Source organism: Myotis nattereri (assembly GCF_964212035.1).
Source record: "Myotis nattereri genome assembly, chromosome: 3".
Classification (NCBI taxonomy): Eukaryota; Metazoa; Chordata; class Mammalia; order Chiroptera; family Vespertilionidae; genus Myotis; species Myotis nattereri.
In genome coordinates this window covers 185,100,957-185,124,645 of record NC_138077.1, presented here as the reverse complement: position 1 = coordinate 185,124,645, position 23,689 = coordinate 185,100,957, and the positions used below count along the sequence as shown (strand labels likewise).

The following is a 23,689-nucleotide window of genomic DNA, read 5'->3' as shown; positions in this document are numbered from 1 at the left end:
TGCGCGCCGCCAGCCGCCGGCCCGTTGCCCGGCAACCGCGCGCTCCGAGCGGGCCTGCGGCGGCGCAGCTCTCCTCCGGCTCCGCCCGCGCAGAGGAGCGCGGATCCCCGGCGGATCCAGGCCGGGTTTTGCGGCGAAACCGGCGAGTGCCGATTCTTGTGTCGCTAGTGGTCTAGGCAGCTCGGGGCGGCGGGGGATCATGGTGCTGGAGGAACTGTGGGCCGCGCTCTCGGGCGCCTCCGGGGCTGCCCTGGCCTGCTGCTTCGTGGCGGCGGCGGTGGCCCTACGCTGGTCCGGTCGCGGGAGGGCGCGGGGCGCGGCGGCCCGGGCGCGACAGAGACAGAAAGCGGCCCTAGAAAGCATGGACAAGGCGGCGCAGCGCTTCCGGCTCCAGGTGACGCTCGGGGTCGGGGTCCAGGGGTCGCCGGGTGGGAGTACCCCCGCAGCACTGTCAGCTGCCCGGACGCGCGAGGAGGCGGGGCGGCGGGGAGAGGGGAGGGAGACAGCGCAGGTGTGTGGGCAGCGCAGGTGTGTGGGCAGCGCAGGTTTGTAACTTTCAGAACCCCTTCTTGCTGAAATGCATTCCGTGCTCTTCCTGAGCCAGGTAGGGCCAAGGGGAGGAAGGGAGAGGAAAGAGACAGGGAGGGTAGTTTTGGAAGGCCATCAGGGCGCTAGGTTGAAAGAGGAGCTTTGCTCCTTGCAAAAGAATCTCAAGATCACTTGCCGATTAGAATGCCAAAACGCTGGCATGGGAACCAATAGGATGGCCAGGGTTAGGACTTTGGAATCGCCCGGGATGGCCAAGTGAAAGCGGAGAGCTTACAGTTCACACTCATTGATTTGTGCGTTAGGAGCCAGAGAAGGGCTGGCCCAAATGCACCCGGGGTTATTGACCGAGCCCAGCTGGAATGGAAGTCTCCCCAGCTCCTACACTCAGGTTGTGGTGGCCGGCTCCTGACAAGCCCCTTCCGTGAGCAGGTTGAGTTCCAGCCCTTCGCTGGGTGATCTGTCAACAGCTCCCTCTAGATCAGATCAGTGTGTGTTTGGGGGTGGAGCAGGGGCTTAGAAGAGAGGGCTTTCTCTCCGAGTATATGAGACAGAAATTAAAATGCTAAACGGTGGCAATTGTATGTGCTGAGGGAGAAAAGACTTGCCAGGAGTGTTTGTGAGGGTATGTGTTTTGATAGGATTCCCATCTGACAGGTAGGAAGGCGGCCCAGGTGATGGGACAACAGGAGGCAGGAGGGTGTGCCGAGGTGGGAGACTGGGAAGGAGTCACAGAAAATTGCATGTAACAGATTCTCAGATGCAGCAAGTGATTTCTGAGTTGGAGTCGAGCTGGGACCAGAACCTAGATGTCCAGTGGGGCTCTCCAGGCTCATTGCAGTGGAGAGGAGCAGTGGAGAGATATTAGGAAAGGAGACCGGATAGGCCCAGGGTATGGCCTTCGTTGTGGTGAGGTTTTGGCTAGATGATGAATTCACTCCATACCATTCCTGGGCCAGCATATGTCATATTTGTTTATTTATTGAAATCAAAATATGTTTGGTTCCAGCCTTCATTCATCAAGCTGGCTGAAAAATCTACCATCAATTTTAGAATTCCCCACGCTCAGATTGGGAGACCAGGGTGTTCAATCCAAACTGGTCACTCCCCCTACTTGAGCACAGGTCCTTCACTCTCTCGTCCTTCTCTGCCCGAGCTCCTAGGTGCCCCACTCAGGGATCCACCAAGTCCTTCTGTGCAGCCCTCTAAGTTCTGCCAGCTCCAAATGCTGCATGGGACAGCTGCAGGAATCTGCCCACAGTGTCTGCCCACAGAGCTCCTCTCCCAGTCCCAAAGAACCCACCAGCTGGCAGGAGTGTGGGGTGGTTGAAAGGTGGGTCTTCCCTCACTTCAACTCTGAGCATTAGTAGTTTCCCTCTGGAGAGGCCACCTCTCATTAATTCTAAGAAATGGATTTTCTAGGGCAGAAGTTTTGGCCTTGACATACAAAGAGCTGTTTACACACCCTCCTTCGAGCCAGAGAGCTTGACCTCAGAACCGCACAGCTTGGCTCTTCCAGCAGGGGAAGCCAGGAAATTACCTTTTGGCTTTGCAAAGACTGGAGAAGAAAGGAAGAGCTACCTCAGGAGTCTTACTGTTTTGAGCTATGAGCCAAGGGTTGAGATCTTGATGACAATAGCTTTGTAGGCCTTTGGGGCAGGTAGGAGGTGGGCTGCAGTCAGTCCCGCCTGAGCCTCCCGGACCTTAACACACCCTATGCTTGGCTCTGGAGTCACTGTATGACAGGGAGGTGGGGTTTGAGGCTGTCTCAGCAGCCTTCCTTCTGAGGCTTTCTCTGCCCAGCCCTGACTGGCAAGGGGCACTGAGGTAAGCAGGCCCTAGGAGAGTCCAGCAGCTTGAAGTACAGCTCCCCCCTGATGGACTCCAAAGCTTGTTGGGAGCCCAGATCCTGCGTGTATTCCAAGGCAGTGCTGGAGCAGGGGAGAATCATAAACATTTCCTGAGTCATTACAAGATAGTTATCTCTCTAGATCTAGAACAACTCTGGAGTAAGGCATGTTTATGGTAATTCTCTGTTGACAAAGTGAGGCTTAATGACCTGTAACAACTATTTGTCCATTTGCCTCCTAAATGAGTTTTGATATCCATTCTAGAGGGAAGAGAACATTAAAATTATGACAGAGACTTTAACCAGGACACAACTGGGAGGGTCTGTGGGAGGAGCTGGGGCTTATGGGAGGAGTTCTGGCACTTGGTTATTGGATAGCCTTACATGGAAGAACCTTATGTTTATAACAGAGTTCTCTCATTGCAGCAACTCCCTTTACCCTTAACTTCCACTGCCTCTTTATAATGTCTCCTCCATAATGGTTTGGTTCAGCATGTGCATGTGGTTTGCCATTTTGATTCACCCTAGAATGCAATCTTTCTTTTTTTTAAAAGAATATATATTTACTGATTTCAGAGAGGATGGCAGAGGGAGAGAGAGATAGAAACATCAATGATGAGAGAGAACCATCGACCGGTTGCCTCCTGCATGCCCTCCCATAGGGGATGGAACCCACAACCTGGGCATGTGCCCTGACCAGGAATCAAACTGTAATCTTCTGGTTCATAGGTCAGTGCTCAACCATTGAGCCACACCCAGCCGGGTGCAACTGCCCGGAACCAATTCCAGCACGTCATACTTTCAAGAGTTTCATAAAAAACTTGGGGACTCATCAGGGTTGAGTCACACATGTAGTGACCTGTTGGGAATGGCTAAAGGCATTTCCCCAAACCTGAATAGGAAACTGATTGTGGCTCCCAGGCAGTTAAAGGTCATCTTAATATACATGTTATTGCCTCCTACTGGCCAAACACCTGAACAGCATCATAGGCAATTCCCCAAACTGACAATGCTTCTGTACCCTTTGAAACCTTACCCTTTGAAGTGTATTATCTCCACCTTGCCTTAGGACACATTGTGTTAATAAAAGCAAGGGTCCAGGACAAGGAGGGAATCTTCAGTTCCTTTAGCTGAAGGTCCTCTGACCCCCAATGCCTTTCAAAATTATATCTCATCTCCAGATTCTTTATTAGTCTCTGGATTCCTATATCATCTACGCACAGCGCCTTCTCCAGATTCCTGAATCCTTCTTGATGCTGGGACAAGAACCCCGGCATGCAACCCTTTCTTTTTCCTGAATAAATTCTTTTTTGTTGATGGAATACCTAGTTGATTCCATTGTTTTCAGTCTATAAGGGGGAGCACTATAAATAGAATATTATTGCTGGGAAAAATATCACAGAAAGTTCAACTGCTCATGCCTGTGTCTTGGCATTTGTAATTTTATCTCGAATGCCTTTCCCCCACATTTATTACAACCCCTTTTGTCAAAATCCCATTGGTCTTACTTTCTTCAAGTGGATCTGACCTGTAGTTCTATCTCCTGGCCTTTTTCAAAGTCCACCTTGAACCTGATTTTAACACAAAATAAGTCAGTAGATGAATTTGTTACTGACAAATTTGGGTTCTTGTTTCTTGATATAAAAGAATTGAGACCAGGGACACTGATAAAACCAAAGGCAGATATATTGAGGCTCTGCAGAGGGAAAGATAGGTTCTCAGGTTCTGTGCCCTAAATGTGGGGCTTAAGGGTTTTTTTTAAAAAATTAAATCTTTATTCTTCAGTTTATTATAGTTGTTCCTCTTCTTCCCCCCCATAACTCCCCTCCACCTGGTTCCCACCCCACCCTCTGCCCTTACCTCCCTCCCACTGTCCTCATCCATAGGTGTACGATTTTTGTCCAGTCTTCCCACACCTCCCACACCCTTTCCCCCCGAGAATTGTCAGTCCACTCCATTTCTATGCCCCTGAATTTTTAAAGCATGCAATACCTGACGGTTCAGTCAGCAGCACTGACTGCTTTTCCCTTAGGTTGTCAAATTTAAAAAATGACAACAGCCCTGGCCAGTTTGGGTCAATGGATAGGGTGTCGGTCTGCAGACTGAAGGGTCCCGGGTCTGATTCTGGTTGCAGACTTGCTCCCAGGCCCCAAGCCTCGACAGGGAGGCAACCAATCAATGTGTCTCTCTTACATAGATGTTTCCCTCTCTGTGTCTCTCCTGCTCCTTTCCACTCTCTCTAAATAATCAATGAAAAAAATATCATCAGGTGAGGGTTAACAACAACAAAATGACAACAGCCAACACAACAATAGCTGTCCAGTGTGAATGTCCTGTCTTGAACCATAAATATATAAGTCGAATAATAGAGTTGCATCTTATTGGTCACATTGCATAATAAGGTTGTGTCTGATTGGTTAATTCTTGGTACCAGAAATCCTTATATACAAAGTATAGGCAACTGACTTTTTAAAAAATCACTTGGGAGAAAAAGAAACAGGTCACAAATGGCAGAAGTGGAGGAAAGCAAACTACTGGATATAGAGTTCAAAACCACGGTTATAAGGTTTTTCAAGAATTTCCTAGAAACCGCCGATAAATTTAGTGAGACCCTCAATAAATCTAGTGAGACCCTCGAGGATATGAAAAAGGACCAACTAGAAATTAAGTATACACTGACTGAAATAAAGAATATTATACCGAAATCCAACAGCAGACTAGAGGATCACAAGAATCAAGTCAAAGATTTGAAATACAAAGAAGCAAAAAACACCCAACTGGAAAAGCAAAAAGAAAAAAGAATCCAAAAATATGAAGATAGTGTAGGGAGCCTCTGGGACAACTTCAAGCGTACCAACATCCGAGTTATGGGGGTGCCAGAAGAAGAGAGAGAGCAAGATATTGAAAACCTATTTGAAGAAATAATGACAGGAAACTTCCCCTACCTGGTGAAAGAAATAGACTGACAAGTCCAGGAGCACAGAGAACCCCCCAAAAGAGGACCACACCAAGACACATCATAATTAAAATGCCAAGAGCAAAGGACAAAGAGAATCTTAAAAGCAGCAAGAGAAAAACAGTTAGTTACCTACAAGGGAGTACCCATAAGATTGTCAGCTGATTTCTCATTGGAAACTATGCAGGCCAGAAGGGAGTGGCAAGAAATATTCAAAGTGATGAACAGCAAGAACCTACAACCAAGGGTTGAATGACCCTTTCACAGGGGTCCCCTAAGACCATCGGAAAAACATATATAATTACATATTGTTTTTGTGATTAATCACTATGCTTTAATTATGTTCAATTTGTAACAATGAAATTGTGGGTCATCACAACATGAGGAACTGTATTAAAGGGTCGCGGCATTAGGAAGGTTGAGAACCACTGGATTAGAGCGTTGGCTTGTGCACCGGAGGGTCATGGTTTCAATTCCTGATCAAGGGCACGTACTTGGGTTGCAGGTTCTGGTCAAGGAGTATGCGGGAAGCAACTGATACATCTGTCTCTCTCACATCGATGTTTCTCTCTCTTTCTCCCTATCCCTCCTTTCCACTCTCTCTAAGAAATCAATGAAAGCCCTAGCCTAGCTGGTTTGGCTCCGTGGATAGAGCATCAGCCTGAAGGGTCCCAGTTTGATTCCAGTCAAGGGCACATGCCCGGGTTGCAGGGGGTGTGCAGGAGGCAGCCAATCAGTGATTCGCTCCATCATTCATGTTTCTATGTCTCCCTCTCGCTCTCTGAAATCAATAAAAATATATTTAAAAAACCAATGGAAAAAAAATATCCTTGGGTAGGATTAATAAAATAAAAACAATGATCACATATTTATATAATTGGGGGGAAAAACAGCCTTGCTATTTTTATTGTGAAGTGAGAAAGGTAAGGTGTAGTACTGTGTATATAGTATGATCCCTCTGTGCAAAATAGAATATATGTCAACAATTACATACATTGTGGGTTTTTCATAAACTTTTTTTCCCCTATAAGGTTAATCAGAAACTGTTAACTATGGTTTTGTTTTCAGAAGAGGGACTGGGCAGGATGGTCCCAGAGATGAGGGAATGTTCACTTTTCATTTTTATACCTTTATAAAATATATATATTTTATAATATATAAAATATATATATTTTAATTGAAATATATATATTTCAATATATATTGAAATAAATAAAAAAATATTTTATATATAAAATATATATAAAATATATATAAAATATATAAAATATATATATTTTTTATTTATTTCAGAGAGGAAGGGAGAGAGAGAGACAGAGAAACATCAGTGATGAGAGAGAATCATTTATCGGCTGCCTCCTGCATGCCCCACACGGGGATCAAACCCACAACCTGGGCATGTGTCCTGACTGGGAATCGAACCATGACCTTCTGGTTCATAGGTCAATGCTCAACCATCGAGCCATGCCAACTGGGCTTATTTTGTATGCCTTAAAAAAAATATCCAGGGAAGAGCTAATTGTTGCATCATCATGATGGGCTAGCTAGAACATGTGATGTCTTGATTTGAACTAATAGAGCTGTTATACCAACAAATAAGTTAAGCCTTTAGAATGAATTATAAGTTGTAAAAGTAAATGAATTGTATTGCATGTGAAAAAAAATCCAGGGATTATTTAGTGTGTATAGAGAAATCATGGATCCATTTTTTTTAAAAAAAACAATCCCAAATAAGTATTGTATCTGTTTAACAAATTAAGGGAAGGGTGCTGTATGATGGGTGCATGTGGAGGGTATGAGTGGTGGTGTCGCATTGAGGGGTGCAGAGGAGTCTGACAAGATCGTGCCTGGAAGCACCTCCCGGAACATGCTTGTGGTGTAAGGAGGTTTTAAGGGGAAAGGCAAGCCCTGGTTGAGCTTTGCACAATCTGGGCAGGCAAAAAGGAAGAGTGGGTGGGAGTGATAAGACTTTGGCAGGGCGGCCAGCTAGGTGGTCTCTGGGTGACCTGGGAGAGAAGGGATGAGCACCAGTGAGGATCTTGGTAGAGGAGATGGAGAGGTGGCATTTTCCAGAGCTGCTTATGGGGCTTGGTGAGTGATTGGATGCAGGTGGGAGGGTGAGGGAGGAGTCCAGGCTGACTCCTGTTTTCTCACTTGAGCACCTGGATGGATGCAGCACCCTTCCCTGAGTGAGGGTATACACGGAGGAGGATGAGAGGGAGCTGGTGGAAAGTAGGGGAGCAAGCTCAGGGGGAAGGACACGGAGGGGTGGGCACCATTGGGAATAGCCCTGTGACTGGGTTGAGCTCAGTTGAGTCAGGCTGGGTGGAGGAACGGGAGGTCATTGGGGGAGGTGGAGAGCTGAGAGAGCCACCAGAGTGAATGACTTCTCCCAGCATCAGAGAGGGAAGAAGAGGTGCCTCAAGGGAAACTCAAGGAGTCTCTGTCTGGCACCTTCTCATCCATCAAATCACAGCTGAAATGTCACCCCCTGGAGAGGCCTGCCCAGGCCATCTGGGTCAGTTCTCTGCTGTTTCATCACCACACTCTGTTTATTTGCTTTGTTACACTGTGGTCTACTTATTACTTGTTTATTTGTTTATTTTCTTGAATGTAAGCGCTCTGAAAGCGGGGACTTGCCTATCTTAGTTACTTCTAAATTCATAGCCTCTAACAAAGTTCTTGACACATAGAGGTAGCTCAGAAAATGTTAGTTGACGGACCAAGTGGATGACCGAAGTAGCCAAAGGGCAGGAGGAGAATCAGAGAGGGTGGTATCTCCAGGCCAGGAGGGAATTGAAGAAAGCTGGTGTGTGGTCAGGGAGACATGGAGCAGAATAGAAAGGAGAAGTTCCTGTGGGATTTGGCAACAGGGAGGCCCCTGAAGACTTTGACAAGAGCAGGAGACCATAGAGGTGAGAATTGGTGGCTGTGGCTCTGATCTCCTCTAGCCCCTGTTCACGAATTAGTCCAGTGCCCTGGAGGAGGAAGTGACTGTGTTTGCCGGCAGGGGCTGATCCCAGGGACTCTCGGAGCCTTTGAGGCCAGGCAGTGAGGCGTTTGATCAAATGTCTCCTTCAGAGAGCTCTTCCCTGACCACCCTCTACCTGTATGCTGCCCGTTTCCCTCACCCAGTTTTATTTTCTTTAAATTATATCTCACTATCTGAAATGTCTTATTTGTTAACTTACTATCTGCTCACTCGGAACCTGCACCTATGCCGGGAGCCGGTCCATCCTTGCTGTTTCAAGGGACCTGGCATATATGGCATACTGTTCTTAATATGTTTGCTCACTTTCTTGGCACTATGTGTTTTAACCAAGGTCACCTCTCTGAGAAAGGTTGTTTCCCCAGGTAGGGATTTTCCCTTGAAGTTAGGGAGGGAATAAAACCCCTTAACTAAGTGCCAGACGGGTAATTAATCACTTTAACTATGAACAATCATGCTTAAGCTACATAATCTTTACTCCCTGGAATGGAGATAAGAAACGCCCTAACCTTTGGAATAGAGATTGATAGGATTGGAATCAACTGGTATAAATACGGATGTAACAAGACAACAGGAGACAGAACTTAGAAGACAGAACCTAGACACAGAACCTAGACACAGAACCTAGACACAGAACCTAGACACAGAACCTACACAGAACCTAGAGACAGAAGAACTTTGCTGGAGAGAACATGGCAAAAGATCCTGGACAGAAACTGGCCACAGAACCTAGGGACAGAACCTAGCGAGAGAACCTGGCTGAAGAACCTAGAGACAGAACCTGGCTACAGAACCTGGATAGAACATGGCAAGAGAACCTGACTAGAACCTGGTGACTGAACCTGGCTGGAGAACCTGGAGAACCTGGCTGGAGAAACTAGCAAGAGAACATGGACACAGAACCTGGCTGGAGATCCTAACCAGAACTTCGCAGGAGATCCTGAACAGAACTTGGCTGGAGATCCTAGACAGAACTTGGCTGGAGATCCTAGACAGAACTTGGCTGGAGATTGTGGCTAGAGATCCTGGCAAGGCTGCTGACCAACTGAACGCTGTCTCCGTGTCATTCCTTCTTTGCCGACTCCATCCACACCTTTGGGGACCCCTGGACCTGCTGGGGCAGGACCCCAGCACACCTGGTATAAACCCCCCAAAGCATGCACATGCCTTCTTTGTTCACTGGTATCACCCTGCTTAGTGTGGCACCTGGTACAGAGTAGGCACCATCTCTGTGGAATGAATGAAGAAATCCTCTTCTGTACGTGGCTCTCAGCTGCAGCCTAAGCACGCAGCATGGGCTCTTCTTGTTTTCACCCTCCCCTGCTGGTTGGGTGGCCAGGTGCAGGTGGACAGCCAATGGGCAGCCTGTGCTGAGTGGGCAGAGAACTGGAGTTTGCCCGTATGGTCCTAAGCAAGGCACTTCCCCTCTCTGAGCCTCAGTTTCTCTACTGTGCAAGGGGAACGGTAATAAAAACATAGAGCACACCAGCACAGCACCTGGCACACAGTAGGCAGCCATTGAGGGTGGTTTAATAATCCTCCTGGGCCAGGACATTCCAAGGGCTCAGAGGTTTCCTCCTGGAGCCAGGCCCGTCAGACCTTTCTCTGTAATGTGCAGGTTCTGACTATCCCAGGCCTGCTGAGTCAAGTCTGGAAGACACACGTTTTCATTTCGGGGGGGTCGGTGGGGGAGTAGATGCCCTGGGTTGAGTTGCTGGGATGTGTAATAATCGCATGTTCTTGTTATAGTAGTTTGTTTGCTTGCGTTTTGAAATTACTGTTTTCTAGAGTGGACATGCCATTTTTATCACCACCATCGATGCACGATGCCCACATGACTGTTTTTTTCACATCCCCATCAGCAGTTGGGACTGTTCTTATACTTAGTGTGAGATGTTCTGATATATGAGCCTCACTATGGTTTTGATTTTGCCATCTGTATATCCTCTTCCATGAAGTGCCTGTCCATGTCTTTTGCCTACTTTGTAACTGGATTGTTTTCATTTTGAGTTTTTTTGGTGTGTGTGCGTTCACATTCTACCACTTGGATGTAAATGTGGTTTCCAGTATTTCCCTCCAGTGTACATTTTGTCATTTCATCTTTCACAGAGCCTAGGTTTTTAATTTTTATAAGTTCTAATTTATTAAAAAAAATCAGCCTGGGCATGGCTTCTCCCTGGGTGTCTGTCCAGGAAGCTTCTTGAAGAGATAATATCTGCACTGTCCCAGGTGGCAATGGCTGGGTCACGGTGTCAGATTTGTGGATGGGCATGTCTGGCGTGGATTGGCATGTGACGGTGAGCATCTGCTTAGTAGATGTGGGGTTTTGAGGACATGGGACAAGGTGTCTGCTGCACGCATGTAGGGCCTGCAGGGAGCAGGACTGATCTGAGGTGTCTCCCCAGAACCCCGACCTGGACTCAAAGGCACTGCTGGCCCTGACTCTGCCTCAACTGGTACAGAAGTTACACAATGGGGAGCTGTCCCCGCAGGCTGCACTGTTCACCTATGTGGAAAAGGTAAGGGTGGCTGGCCAGCCAGTGATCTTGCCTGCTCCTTCCTATTTGCTCTCTCAGTACAGGCTGTGGGGGAAACCTGGCCTGGAGTTTATCTTGCTGAGGGCCATTGTGGGACCACAGTGCTAGGGGCTGCCAGGGAGGAAAGGAGCCAGAGGGGTGTGTGTGTGTGTGTGTGTGTGTGTGTGTGTGTGTGTGTGTGTGAGAGAGAGAGAGAGAGAGAGAGAGAGAGAGAGAGAGAGAGAGAGAGGCTGAAGAGGCTGATTCTGTGTATGAGGAGGAGGGGACACTGATCATGTTGTCTTTGCTAGAAACCTGGCTTTCAGCCCAGACTTCCCTCTCCCTCCGGCCCCCATCCCATTGGTCACCAAGTCTAGTCTGTTCCTTTTCTATGGCTCTCTCTAGTCCACCCCTTGTCCCCACCCCTCTTCAGCAGCCCTGGTCCTCCAGCACTGTCTCCCTCCACGCTCAAGCACCAGCCTCCTGGACAGATCCCTTTAAGGCCTCCAGTTCTTCAGACTCTGATTCTGTTCCGCCTTTGTCTCCAGCATCCTCTCTGGCCAAAGCCTTCTGGAGCTTGGGGCATCAGTGTAGCTCAACTGCTGGCAGTTCCAGGGCCTGGCATGCTCTGTGCTGGCTTGTGTGGAGTTCCTTTTGCCGGACGGCTCTTCTCCCTCTTCTTTGCCCTGCTCAGCACAACAAGTTCCCCTAGCTGAGCCTTCAGGCCTAGAGGACTCCCCTTTTCCAAAGCCTTCCCTGACCCTCCTCCCCTCCCAGCCCAAGTTAGGTTTCCTCTTTAGTGTTCACTCTCTTTGGTTTGTTTTGTTAATCCTCACCCAAGGATATTTTTCCATTGATTTTTAGGGAGAGCTGGAGAGAGAGAGAAAGACAGAGAGAATTATCAATGTGACAGAAACATCTCGAGTGGTTGCTTCCTTCAGGAGCCCTGACCAGGGCCTGGGTTGGGGGAGGAGCCTGCAGTCAAGGTACGTGCCCTTGACTGGAATCGAACCTGGGACCCTTTGGTCTGCAAGCCGATGCTCTATCCAGTGAACCAAACTGGCTAGGACTGTGTTCACTTTCTAATAGCACATTTCTCATCGCATTACAGGGCCTACTTTGTCTTTCTCTTTCCCATGGCAAATGTGAGCTTTCTTGGGACAGAACTTCTTATTTGTCTTTGCACCTTAGTGCTGGACGCCATGTCTTTTATATAGTAAGTGCTCAAGAAATGTGTTTGAAATATGTTTGTGCTTTATGAGTGTGGCTTTAGCATGATTTCTTGAATGAGATCATAGGAACCCTAACTGGTTTGGCTCAGTGGATAGAGCGTCGGCCTGGGGACTGAAGGATCCCAGGTTGGATTCTGGTCAAGGGCATGTACCTTGGTTGCAGGCACATCCCCAGTAGGGGGTGTGTAGGAGGCAGCTGATGGATGTTTCTCTCTCATCAATGTTCCTAACTCTCTATGTCTCTTCCTTCCTCTCTGTAAAAATATATTTTTTTTTAAAAAAAGAAAGGAAAGCATTCTGGTTACAGATTGGCATCCTACCTTCATGCCTTGGGTAGCCCGGAGACAGATTTCATGAGCCTGAGTGTGGTAACAGGACCGACACCCATTTTCTCAGGTGTTTCACAGGAACAAGAGTATTTACTTAAACTGCACCTCACTCTTCCCTGACCTTTCCCTCCTGTCGGGCCCTGTTGAGTGTGTGTCAGCAAGGCCTCGTGGCTGCCAGCCACAGTGAGGGTGTCCTTACTCCAGTCAAGTGCCCACCCCCTTCACTATGAGTCAGTGACTCCTCCATGTGACTTGGTTATCAGACTCAAGAGCTCCTGGGAGAGGGGAAGCTTAGCTGGGGGGGATGTGGGCCAGGCCTGGGGCCGAGGAGCGTGTGCTGGGCTCTGCGAGGCGAGAGCCTGGGTCTAGCCCTGCACTGTGCTGACTCCCAGTGTGGTCTGAGATGGGGATCTGCCCTGACTGCCTCACTGGGCAGAGTGTGGCTTGAAGGAGGAGGAGAGTGGCCAAGGGTCATCTCATTCCCTCTGGGGGGCTTCTGACGCCAGTATCTTGCTCTTTCGAGTGCTCTGCTTGTGCCTTGCCCCTGGGACGACTCTCTTTCTCCGTCTCTGGGGGGCTGAAGGCCAGAGAAGCCAGGGTGAGGCTGGGGCCAGATGTCCCCAGTGACGTGGATGCTGGGCCCTAAGTTATCCTCTGCGCTCCTGGCTCCCCTTCCCCTGAGTGTAATTCAAAAGGCCAGTTTTTTGGTTTTTTTTTTTGTATTAAATATCCTTTTTATGCATCAGGGAATGTCTTTTTACATGCTCTCTGCGAGTAAACAGTTTTCCACAAATCTTACAGCTAAAGGGTCTGATTCCTGTATGAATGAGCAAATGCCTTTTTAGTTTTCGTCTGCATTTGGCTACATAGGTACAATGAGGGCATTTTAACTTGTTCATGTTTAGAGATGATTCACCATTTTCCCAAGTTTCTTGTTTTGGCCAAGATTCAGGCAACAATCCATACTTGAAATCGTTTGCAGCCCCTGGTAGCAAGCCATACTTGAAATCACTTGATGGGCCAGGCATCAGGCCATATTTGAAATCATGTGAAGTACCAGCATCGCCTGCATCCTGCCCCAAGCTGGCTTCTGCCAGCACGTTTGTGTTCACATTCCTGTCACAGTCCGGCCCCGGGAGCAGAGCACCATCCAGATCTGGTTCTTCCTTAATGAATGACATATCTTCTTCTGGATAGGCAACAGGTGGCTGCATCACAGAGCAATCTTCTAAACTTGTTTCATTATTAGGTGGTGTATTATAAATAAATCTCTTTGAAGTTTGGTTTTTCCTCCTTGTTTTGTTGCCAGTTTCTTGAATTCCTTGGGAGCCCATATTATTCCAAATAAACACTTTTGTTTGACTTGGGGCTTCACTTTCAGCCAATTCAGGTGAACCATCTTGGACCCAACCACTGTCATTCATTTGGTAGTTCTCTATTTGGCCCTCGTTGACATTGCAACCATCATTTTCAGTTTTTGCATTACTTGCCAAATTGGTAAGATTCCGTGTTGCCCAAAAACTGGCAATTTTTTGATCCCATGATGAAGACAGACCATCTCTACTGACTGGTTTTCTGTTGTTATAGTCCACAACCACAGACTCCGGAGCTTCAGATTTAATGCTTATGTTTAAGGCCTCTTTAATGAAATTTCAGCAAGTCTGAACAACTTCACTCATTTGCAGATAGCTGGCCACGGTCATCACTTCAACGGCATTTTGGCTTGGGAGCACCAGGTTACCAGAGTACAGGAAGTCCAAGATGATGGCGAAACCTTGAACTGCAGCAATATCTAAGTGGGTAGTATTGTTTTGGTTAGGGCTTTCTTTGTTGGAAAAGCAATATAAAGTCTTAAAGAAACAGCTGCCTGCAACCAGGATGTTCTTATGAGCTTTAAAGATTTTTCCGCTCACCACAATACTGACAATTGTCGAAGAAGTTGATAGCAATAAGAGTTTTCATTTGGCCTACTATTAAAGTCACAGTATCCCTCTTCTGAAGGTATTTCTGATTCCTGGGCGTTGGCTTGGTGGAGGTTGTGCTCTGTGGAGACGTGGTGCCGCAGGAGCAGGGTTTTCTTGTAGGTGTAGGTCCCTCGAGACAGGACGTCCTGGCCCCCCCAGGGGGGGGGGTCCCCGCCGCTGCCGTCCGCGGGGGTCTTCTGGCACCAGCCACAGGACATGAGGCCGGTGTCCGGGCAGTAGCGCAGCCAGGGGAAGTCCTGCAGGCAGGCCGCCTCGAAGGAGCTCTGGAGCTTCTGCAGCAGGGACTTGGGCCGCGCGAGCAGGAGGTGCGCCATTTATTGGGGTCCAACCCCAGCAGGTCCAGGGGTTCCCAAAGGTGTGGACAGAGACAGTGAAGAATGAAGGACACGGAGGCAGCGTTCAGTTGATCAGCATAGTTGGTTCTCCAGCCAGGTTCTAGCTAGGATCTCCAGCCAGGTTCTGTCCAAAAGGCCAGTTTTATGTTGTGTATATTTTACCACATTTTTTTTAAAGGCCAGCCTCACTCTGCCCTGTGTCCATTTCTGCCTCCCCAAGGCCTGGGAAGTGAACAAAGAGACCATCTGTGTGACCAACTACCTGGCAGACTGTGAGACTCAGCTGTCCCAGGCCCCAAAACAGGGCCTGCTCTACGGTGTCCCCGTGAGCCTCAAGGAGTGCTTCAGCTACAAGGTATGCCCTGCCTTGGCGTCAGGCCTCAACTCCCCCCATCCCTGCCAGCTGGTTGTGTGTCCTGGCTTAGTTACCCTGGGCCCTCAGAGGAAATGTCAGGTTCAGAGGCCTTGAGCGGGCACCACGGTGTGCTTTGTCTTGGCCTGTGACAGGGTGGTGGGAGTGGACCCTCTGCTGCTGGAAGGGCCCTGACTCATCAGCCATGTCACTCTCGGTGTCCATCCTTCCTTCTAGGGCCAGGACTCGACCTTGGGCTTGAGCATGAATGAGGGGGTGCCAGCAGAGTACGACAGCGTGGTGGTGCAGGTGCTAAAGCTGCAGGGTGCCGTGCCCTTCGTGCATACCAACGTGCCCCAGTCCATGTTCAGGTTGGGTCTCATGAGTGTGGGGTGGAGGCAGGGTCACCTGTGCCAGGGTGACATGGCCGATCCATCCCTGTTTTCTCCAGCTATGACTGCAATAACCCCCTCTTCGGCAAGACCGCGAACCCATGGGATCCCTCCAAGAGCCCAGGTGGCTCCTCAGGGGGAGAAGGAGCCCTCATTGGAGCTGGAGGATCCCTGCTGGGCTTAGGCACTGACATCGGGGGCAGCATCCGCTTTCCCTCCTCCTTCTGTGGCATCTGCAGCCTCAAGCCTACAGGGAACCGCCTCAGGTATGGTGCAGGAGGTGGGTGGAGGGAGCTTCTGGGTCCCTCGTGGTGTGTCCTTGGCCTAGCTTCCCGCCTCTCTGGGTTCTTGGCAGGGGTTCCCTGCCTGGGGTTTTTCTGGGAGGGAGTGCCACAGCTCCACTGGCCCTGGTTCCTAGCTGCCACGTGCTAAGAGTTCCGAGCTACGGTGTGGGTGAGGAGTGGGACAGAGGTTGGCTCTTTCTTGTTCCCAATTATCTTGTGTTTCTTATCCAGCAAGATTGGTCTGGAGGGCCATGTCTATGGACAGCTGGCAGGTGAGGTTTGTGGTTCCCTTAGTGCCCTGGAGGCGGTGGTGGCGGTGGTGGTGGCGGGGGGGGGGGGGGTGTGGGGGTTTGCCTGATCCACCCCTGCCCCTGCCTCTTCTGAGGACAGAGTTTGGTCCCCAGACCACTCTAGGTCTGAGCTCCTACCTCCTTATCTCTGTCCACACTCCTGGGCCATGGCCCAGCCCCTTACTTGGACCCAACCCCAGACCCGAGTGATCTCTCTTCCCTCCCCTCCCCACCTGACAGTACAGCTCTCAGTTGGCCCCATGGCCCGGGATGTGGAGAGTCTGGCGCTGTGCCTGCTTGGAGTCTATTCCACAGTCCCTCTGTGGCCTTCAGGTGGGACCTGCAAGTTGTCTTAGCGGGGCCCAGGTCTGGCTGGAAAGCAGGGGCTGGAGGGAGATCACAGGATGGGAGTGGTGGGGAGAAGATTGCCCTGGCTGGGGCATGGGTGGGAAGGACCAGGAAGGAGTTGCTGTGCGGCAGGGGACAGGGGGATGCTGGGGACCCTGTGAGGATGCTCCTCCAGAGAGGTCTGAACTGAACTGAGCTGCACTGGGTCTTGCCTGCCCCTTAGTGGCTGGAGCGGGAAAATCAGGGCAGTGGCTGCCCCATTTCAGGCCCTGGCATCCTGTGGACTTGCTCCTTTTCTCACCACGGGGCACTTAGGACCTTGGAAAGCTCTGCCCCCTCCTAAGGGTAGCTAGGAATCAGGCCTGGTCTGGTCCTGGCTCTGCAGTGGAGTCACTAAGTCACTCAGCCCAAGTCCCCCGTGGGGCCTGATCTTCTCAACAGGACAGTAGGGATTTGAACTTCTGCCCTGCACTGCTTCCCTCTCAGAGCCCCCATAATGCTGAGAAGGGTCTGCAGGAATGAGATCTGGGAGGTGTTAAGAGTAGGGGTCTGATGTTGCTCACCCCCTGATCCCCATGGCTGTGACCATCGTGGCTGGTGACTTCACTCCCTCCGCCAGGTCCACTGGGAAGCTCTGGGAACTGCAGCACGAGATCGAGGTGAGGCACAGCCCCGAACTAGACTAGGGTGGGGAATGGGAGGGCTTGGGAGGGGAATGGGAGCCAGTGGGCTCTCTTGGGCACTGGTTTTATTTGTCTTCTGGAGCAGCCTGTTATTCCCCCTCCCCCTCCCTGGACAGGCCTGCTCGGGTCCAGCTCTCTGACCCTCACTTGCCCAAATGCACATCCTTGGGGTCTGGGTCAGCCCTGGGCTCTTACTCCGGACGCTTCTTCTTCCGTACGGTGCTGCCTGTCACCAGGCACTATGTGGCCCTGCCCTGTCCAGAAGAATGGTGTCTACAGTTCCTGTAGGAGGCGGGGAAATCACTTCCCCTGAAAGCAGCCCTGCCTGTGTGCCCTGAGGACCTCCCTCCCACTGTGGCTCCCCAGCCCCCAGCCACCCCAGCCCCCAGCCACACAGTGCCTGCATCGAAGAGCTTATGGGTTGGGCTGGGCCTGAGTGCTTCACCCGCTGTGCTGGACCCTCCCCAGGTGTACCGCAGCTCTGTGATTACCCAGTGGAGAGCACTGGACTTGGATGTGCTGCTCACGCCCATGCTGGGCCCTGCTATGGACTTGAATGCCCCAGGCAAGGCCACAGGTGAGGCCTGCTTCCCCACCATGCCCCTGACAGCCCCGCCCATCCCTTCTCTTCTATGAGTTCAGCCCTGTGCCTGGCCAGGCTGCTGGGAAGTAGAAGAAGAGGAGCCCTGGGGAGGATCTGGCTCTTAGGTGACTCATAGTCTGGCTGGCTGCAAAGATGGGATATCCTGGGAGGGAATGAGCTCCCTGTCCTCCTCACTATTCAAGTGGGACTTCCCAGTGGGGGTGGTGCCAGTCACCATGGTGACACTTGAGGATGAGGCCCAGATGGAGCACTGCAGAGGCTACTTTGGAGATACGTGGGACAAGGTGCTGTGGAAGGTGAGGTCATGGGGACTGGCCTGGCCAACTCCAGGTCTCCCTTCTCCTGGACTCACCCATTCCCTAACTCTAGCTGCAGTGGAGGAAATAGATAAACACATGTAGGTCTTGCCTGTCTTACTTTTCTTTTCTTTTTAAATATGTTTTTATTGATTTTTAGAAATAGAGGAAGGGAGAAGGATAGAGAGATAGAAACATCAATAAGAGAGAAACATCATCAATCGACTGCCTCCTGCACGCCCCCATCAGGATCAACCTTGCAACCTGAGCATGTGCCCTGACCATGACTTTCTGGTTCATAGGTTGACGCTCAACCATGAGCCACACCAGCCGGCCCTGTCTGTCTTTCTTTTTTTTTTTTCTTTTTTTTTTAAATTAAATCTTTATTGTTCAGATTATTACATTTGTTCCACTTTTTTCCCCCCATAACTCCCCTCCTCCCAGTTCCTGCCCCACCCTCCGCCCTCACTCCCCACCCACTGTCCTCTTCCATAGGTGCTCGATTTTTGTCCAGTCTCTTTCCGCATCTCCCACACCCCTTTCCCCCCCAAGAATAGTCAGTCCATTCCCTTTCTATGTCCCTGATTCTATTATGATCACCAGATTATTTATTCACTTGATTCTTTTTTTTTAAATATTTTTTTATTGATTAAGATATTACATATGTGTACCCTCTACCCCCCCCCCCCCGCTCATCCCCTCACCCCCCCCCCCGCCCCCGCCCCCCGTTGTCCGTGTCCATTGGTTAGGCCTATATGCTTGCATATAAGTCCTTTGGTTGATCCTTCCCCCTTGCCCCCACCCTCCCCTACCTTCCCTCCAAGGCCCGACAGTCCAATCAATGCCTCTCCGTCTCTGGATCAGTCCTTGTTCATCAGTTTATGTTGTTCATTATATTCCACAAATAAGTGAGATCTTGTGGTATTTATCCGCTCTCCATCGATGCTGTGGCAAATGGTAAGAGTTCCTTTTTCTTCTTCCTCTTCTTAAAGAATACCTTTCAGCATTTCATATAATGCTGGTTTGGTGGTGATGAACTCCTTTAGCTTTTTCTTATCCGTGAAGCTCTTTATCTGACCTTCCATTCTGAATGATAGCTTTGCTGGATAAAGTAATCTTGGTTGCAGGTTCTTGCTATTCTTCTCTTTGAATATTTCTTGCCACTCTCTTCTGGCCTGCATGGTTTCTGTTGAGAAATCAGCTGACAGTCGGATGGGTACTCCCTTGTAGGTAACTGACTGTCTTTCTCTTGCTGCTTTTAAGATTCTCTCTTTATCTTTTGCTCTTGGCATTTTAATTATGATGTGTCTTGGTGTGGTCCTCTTTGGATTCCTTTTGTTTGGGGTTCTCTGCGCTTCCTGGACCTGTAAGTCCATTTCTTTCACCAGGTAGGGGAAGTTTTCTGTCATTATTTCTTCAAAAAGGTTTTCAATATCTTGCCCTCTCTCTCCTTCTGGTACCCCTATAATTCTGATGTTGGTACGCTTGAAGTTGTCCCAGAGGTTCCTTACACTCTCTTCATATTTTTTGAATCTCTTTTCTTTTTTCTTTTTCGGTTGGGTATTTTTTGTTTCTTTGTATTTCAAATCTTTGACTTGATTCTTGGGATCCTCTTGTCTGCTGTTGGATCTCTGTAAATTATTCTTTATTTCAGTCAGTGTATGCTTAATTTCTAGTTGGTCCTTTTTCATGTCCTCCATGGTCTCACTATACTCCTTGAGGGATTCATTAAATTTATCGGCGGTTTCCATAAAATTCTTGACAAACCTTATAAACGTGGCCTTGAACTCTATATCCAGTCGTCTGCCCTCCTCCGTTTCTGCCAATTGTGACCTGTTTCTTTGTCTCCGCATTTTGGCTGCTTCCCTGTGTTGATAGAGTGGCCCTGCGCGCCAGGTGTCCTGTAGGGCCCAGTGGCTCAGCCTCCCCAGTTACCTGGGGTGGACACTCTTGGTGCACTCTTGGTGCCTTGGTTGTTGTAGGATCACTGGGAGGAATTGACCTCCAGGCCAATTGGCTGTGGGAAGCAGCTGTGTCTGAAGTGGGAGAATGGTCCCCCTCTGACCACTGGGTACAGTGGCTCCTGGATCTAAGGAGGTGCTAATTCAGCCCCTGCCTGAGGCCACACAGCCGGAGCCACCACGAAGAGGCTCAGCTGTGAAGCAATGCAAGCCGCTGCGGGGCCTTGGGCCTTCTCTTGGAAGTTCTGGGTCTGCTTGGCTGGGCTGTAGTTAGGTACATTAACATGCAAAAGCCTCTGCCGCAGCCTGGGTGGGGCGGGGTCTCAGGGAGTCAAAAGGGCGGAGAAAGAAGCTATGGCTGATTCTCCGCGCCCGGAGTCGCGAGTCTCAGTGTCCCAGTAACGGCTGCAAGCACCTCTGAGGGAAATCCGCCCTCAAGTTCGCCCGCTGCCGCCTGACAGAGCAGCCTCTCCCCGTATGAGTCCTGGGTCCCCAGAGACTTCCCAGAACCGGAGTTCAGAGCAGTCGGGAACTTGTGATTCAAAAAGACAGCCGCGTCCTCAGGTGCCACCCCCTTTCCGCGCGCGCGAGCCGCCGCCGTACCTCTGCACTCAGCCTCCGCAGCTCCTCTGGCTCTCAGCGTGCTTTTCTTTTCTTCTAGTTGTAGAAATTACACTCAGCCAGCCTTCCTGTTGTTCTGGACGATGTTTGCTCCATCCTTTGGGATATTTCTCAATTGTTGTGGGAGGCGACTATTTCCCGGTGTTTATCTATGCCGCCATCTTAGTTTCTCTATTCACTTGATTCTTAGATTCACTTGTTGATAGATGCATATTTGTTGTTCATAATTTGTATCTTTACCTTTTTCTTCTTCTTCTTCTTCTTAAAGGATACCTTTCAGCATTTCATATAATACTGGTTTGGTGGTGATGAACTCCTTTAGCTTTTCCTTATCTGGGAAGCTCTTTATCTGACCTTCAGTTCTGAATGATAGCTTTGCTGGATAAAGTAATCTTGGTTGTAGGTTCTTGGTATTCATCACTTTGAATATTTCTTGCCATTCCCTTCTGGCCTGCAAAGTTTCGTTGAGAAATCAGCTGATAGTCGTATGGGTATTCCCTTGTAGGTAACTGACTGTCTTTCTCTTGCTGCTTTTAAGATTCTCTCTTTGTCTTTTGCTCTTGGCATTTTAATTATGATGTGTCTTGGTGTGGTCCTCTTTGGATTCCTTTTGTTTGGGGTCCTCTGTGCTTCCTGGACCTGTAAGTCTATTTCTTTCACCAGGTGGGGGAAGTTTTCTGTCATTATTTCTTCAAATAGGTTTTCAATATCTTGGTCTCTCTCATCTTCTGGCACCCCTATAATTCTGATGTTGGTACGCTTGAAGCTGTCCCAGAGGCTCCTTACACTATCTTCGTATTTTCGGATTCTTTTTTCATTTTGCTTTTCCAGTTGGGTGTTTTTTGCTTCTTCGCGTTTCGAATCTTTGACTTGATTCTTGCGCTCCTCTGGTCTGCTGTTGGGAGTCTGTATAATATTCTTTATTTCAGTCAGTGTATGCTTAATTTCTAGTTGGTTCTTTATCACAACATTGAGGGTCTCATTAGATTTCTTGAGGATCTCACTACATTTATCGGCAGTCTCACCAGTCTTTTCGAGGGCCTTACTAAGTTTATCGGCAGCTTCTAGACCAGGTGTGGGCAAACTTTTTGACTCGAGGGCCACAATGGGTTCTTAAACTGGACCGGAGGGCCAGAACAAAAGCATGGATGGAGTGTTTGTGTGAACTAATATAAATTCAAAGTAAACATCATTACATAAAAGGGTACGGTCTTTTTTTTTTTTAGTTTTATTCATTTCAAACGGACCGGATCCGGCCCGCGGACCATGGTTTGCCCACGGCTGTTCTAGACAGTTCTTGAGAGACCTTAAAAGTGTAGTTTTGAGCTCTATATCTTCCATTTCTGACATTTGCGTCCTGTTTCTTTGTCTCCGCATTTTTATATCTTTTCTTGGTGCACCCCCTAGTGGTCTTTGTGCGCAGTCTTGTAGTTAAGCCTTGATTGTTGTCGGTAATACCAGGGGTGATTTGACCTCCAGGCTAACTGGCTATGGGAGTCAGCTGTGTCTGCAGTGGGAGAGCTTCTGTGCTGGATCTCTAGGGTGGTGCTAATCTAGCCTTTGCCTGAGGCTATCCGGCAAATGGCTCTGCGCAGGGCTTGGGTGGGGTGGGTCGCAGGGGATCAACAGGGCGGGCGGAGCAAGCAGTTATGGCTGCTCTCAGTTCCGTCCCTAGAGGCTCTGCCTCTCAGAGTCCCAGCAACTGCTGCAAACCTCGGAGAGAAAGCTGCCTTCAAGTTCCGACCGAAGCCAGACAGTCCCGCTTCTCCCGTTTGAGTCTGGGTCCCCAGAGACTTGCCCGGATCTGGAGCTCAGAGTCTGAAACTCCCTCCCGATTGAAAACAACAACTGCGCCCTCCGCCGCCAGCCCGCTCTGTGCGCGCACTCCGCACCTGAGTATTTCACTTCAGCACTGCGCTTCCTCTGAGTCTGGGTATGATATTGGCTTTCCTCCTAGTTGTAGAATTTCCACTCAGCCAGCCTTCCTGTGGTTCTGGATGATGTCCGTTCTGTCCTTTAGTTATATCTCTGAAGTGGTTGTTCGAGGCAGCAATCTCTTGCGTTAACCTATGCCGCCATCTTGGTTTCTCTCCTGTCTGTCTTTCTTAACACAAGACCCTGAAGGATGCGGCTGGGCTTGCTGTGCTGCCCCTTCTCTCCATCTGGGGTGCTTCCTGGACCTGGGGTGGGGTCCTGCCTTGCCGCCTCCCATTCTTATCCCTGTGTCCCCTGCAGGCCATGAAGAAGAGCATGGGGCTGCCTGTGGCCGTGCAGTGTGTGGCTCTGCCCTGGCAGGAAGAGTTGTGTCTGCGGTTTATGCGGGAGGTGGAACGACTGATGACCCCTGAAAAGCAGCCATTCTGACTGCTGCCTGCCCGGCCACCCAGCCGGCTCCAGAGGACCCACTGGATCTGCGTCCAGCCTGGTCAGGGCACAGCTGCCATCCTGCAAGGAAACGTTCACTTGGGGCAGAGGCTGCCTCCCCCCCGTCCCCTTCCAAGAAGCCAAGTCCCCCTGAGTCTGGACCTTGCCCCTCAGTCTGGTCCCCAGTCTCTGCCCTAACCCCCTCCCCATGTGGCAGCCAGTGGGTATGCCATAGGCAAGGCCCCACTAACAGTAAAAAATGGTTTCTAGTCTGTGTACTTTCTGGCCGTCACTGTAGGGCACTGGGGGTTGGAGCCTTGACCTTTCAGAGACCGATTCCAGCCATGTCAGTTTCCTGCTCCCAAACCTCCCCTGGTTCCCATCATACAGGATGGGCACAGGCTGCTCCGAGTGGGTGTTGCACACCCAGCACTTCACTCTCCCCCGCGCCCTGCCTTCGATGAAGTCCTGCTTTGCTAGACATTGCCCTTTCTCTTCTTCCTTCCTTTGCTCCTTCCTTCTGCTGAGGAAGCTCTTTCTGCTCCTCTACCTTTGGATACTCTGAGGCCCAGCTCAGACCCCTTTTCTCCAGAAGGCCTTCCCTCCTGCCTCTGAGCCTTGGAGTAGGTGGCCAGTTTCCCAAAGTCTGCCCCGTATGCGGGGCATCTGTGTGTGGGGAGCTGCCTCTCAGCACGCTGGCTCTCCTTGATGGCAGGGACTCTATTGTATATCTTTGTCCTCAGTGGCCAACACCGGG

At 49.8% G+C, this 23,689-nt stretch overlaps 1 protein-coding gene and 1 pseudogene across 2 annotated transcripts; one reads left to right on the top strand and one right to left on the bottom strand.

Moving 5' to 3' along the window:
- The first annotated feature begins 150 nt into the window (after positions 1 to 150).
- Positions 151 to 23,210, top strand: LOC308515219 (fatty-acid amide hydrolase 1-like). Its single transcript, XM_081085786.1, has 10 exons — positions 151 to 394; positions 10,746 to 10,859; positions 14,958 to 15,092; positions 15,327 to 15,460; positions 15,541 to 15,747; positions 15,997 to 16,037; positions 16,301 to 16,388; positions 17,023 to 17,062; positions 17,555 to 17,663; positions 22,804 to 23,210. The coding sequence occupies exons 1-10, from the start codon at positions 200 to 202 to the stop codon at positions 22,914 to 22,916; spliced, it is 1,176 nt and encodes a 391-aa protein (XP_080941912.1). The 5' UTR covers positions 151 to 199; the 3' UTR covers positions 22,917 to 23,210.
- On the bottom strand, positions 13,140 to 14,716 carry LOC308516933 (zinc finger and BTB domain-containing protein 10-like; annotated as a pseudogene). Its single transcript has one exon. The product of its transcript is annotated as a zinc finger and BTB domain-containing protein 10-like (transcript).
- Positions 23,211 to 23,689: the final 479 nt, after the last annotated feature.

Excerpts from the sequence above, each read along its gene's own strand:
- LOC308515219 (XM_081085786.1), top strand. The coding sequence starts at position 200 with ATGGTGCTGGAGGAACTGTGGGCCGCGCTCTCGGGCGCCTCCGGGGCT. Across the intron at positions 15,748-15,996 it reads CCTACAGGGAACCGCCTCAG|CAAGATTGGTCTGGAGGGCC; the intron begins GTATGGTGCAGG and ends TTTCTTATCCAG. Across the intron at positions 17,664-22,803 it reads TGCCCCAGGCAAGGCCACAG|GCCATGAAGAAGAGCATGGG; the intron begins GTGAGGCCTGCT and ends TGTCCCCTGCAG.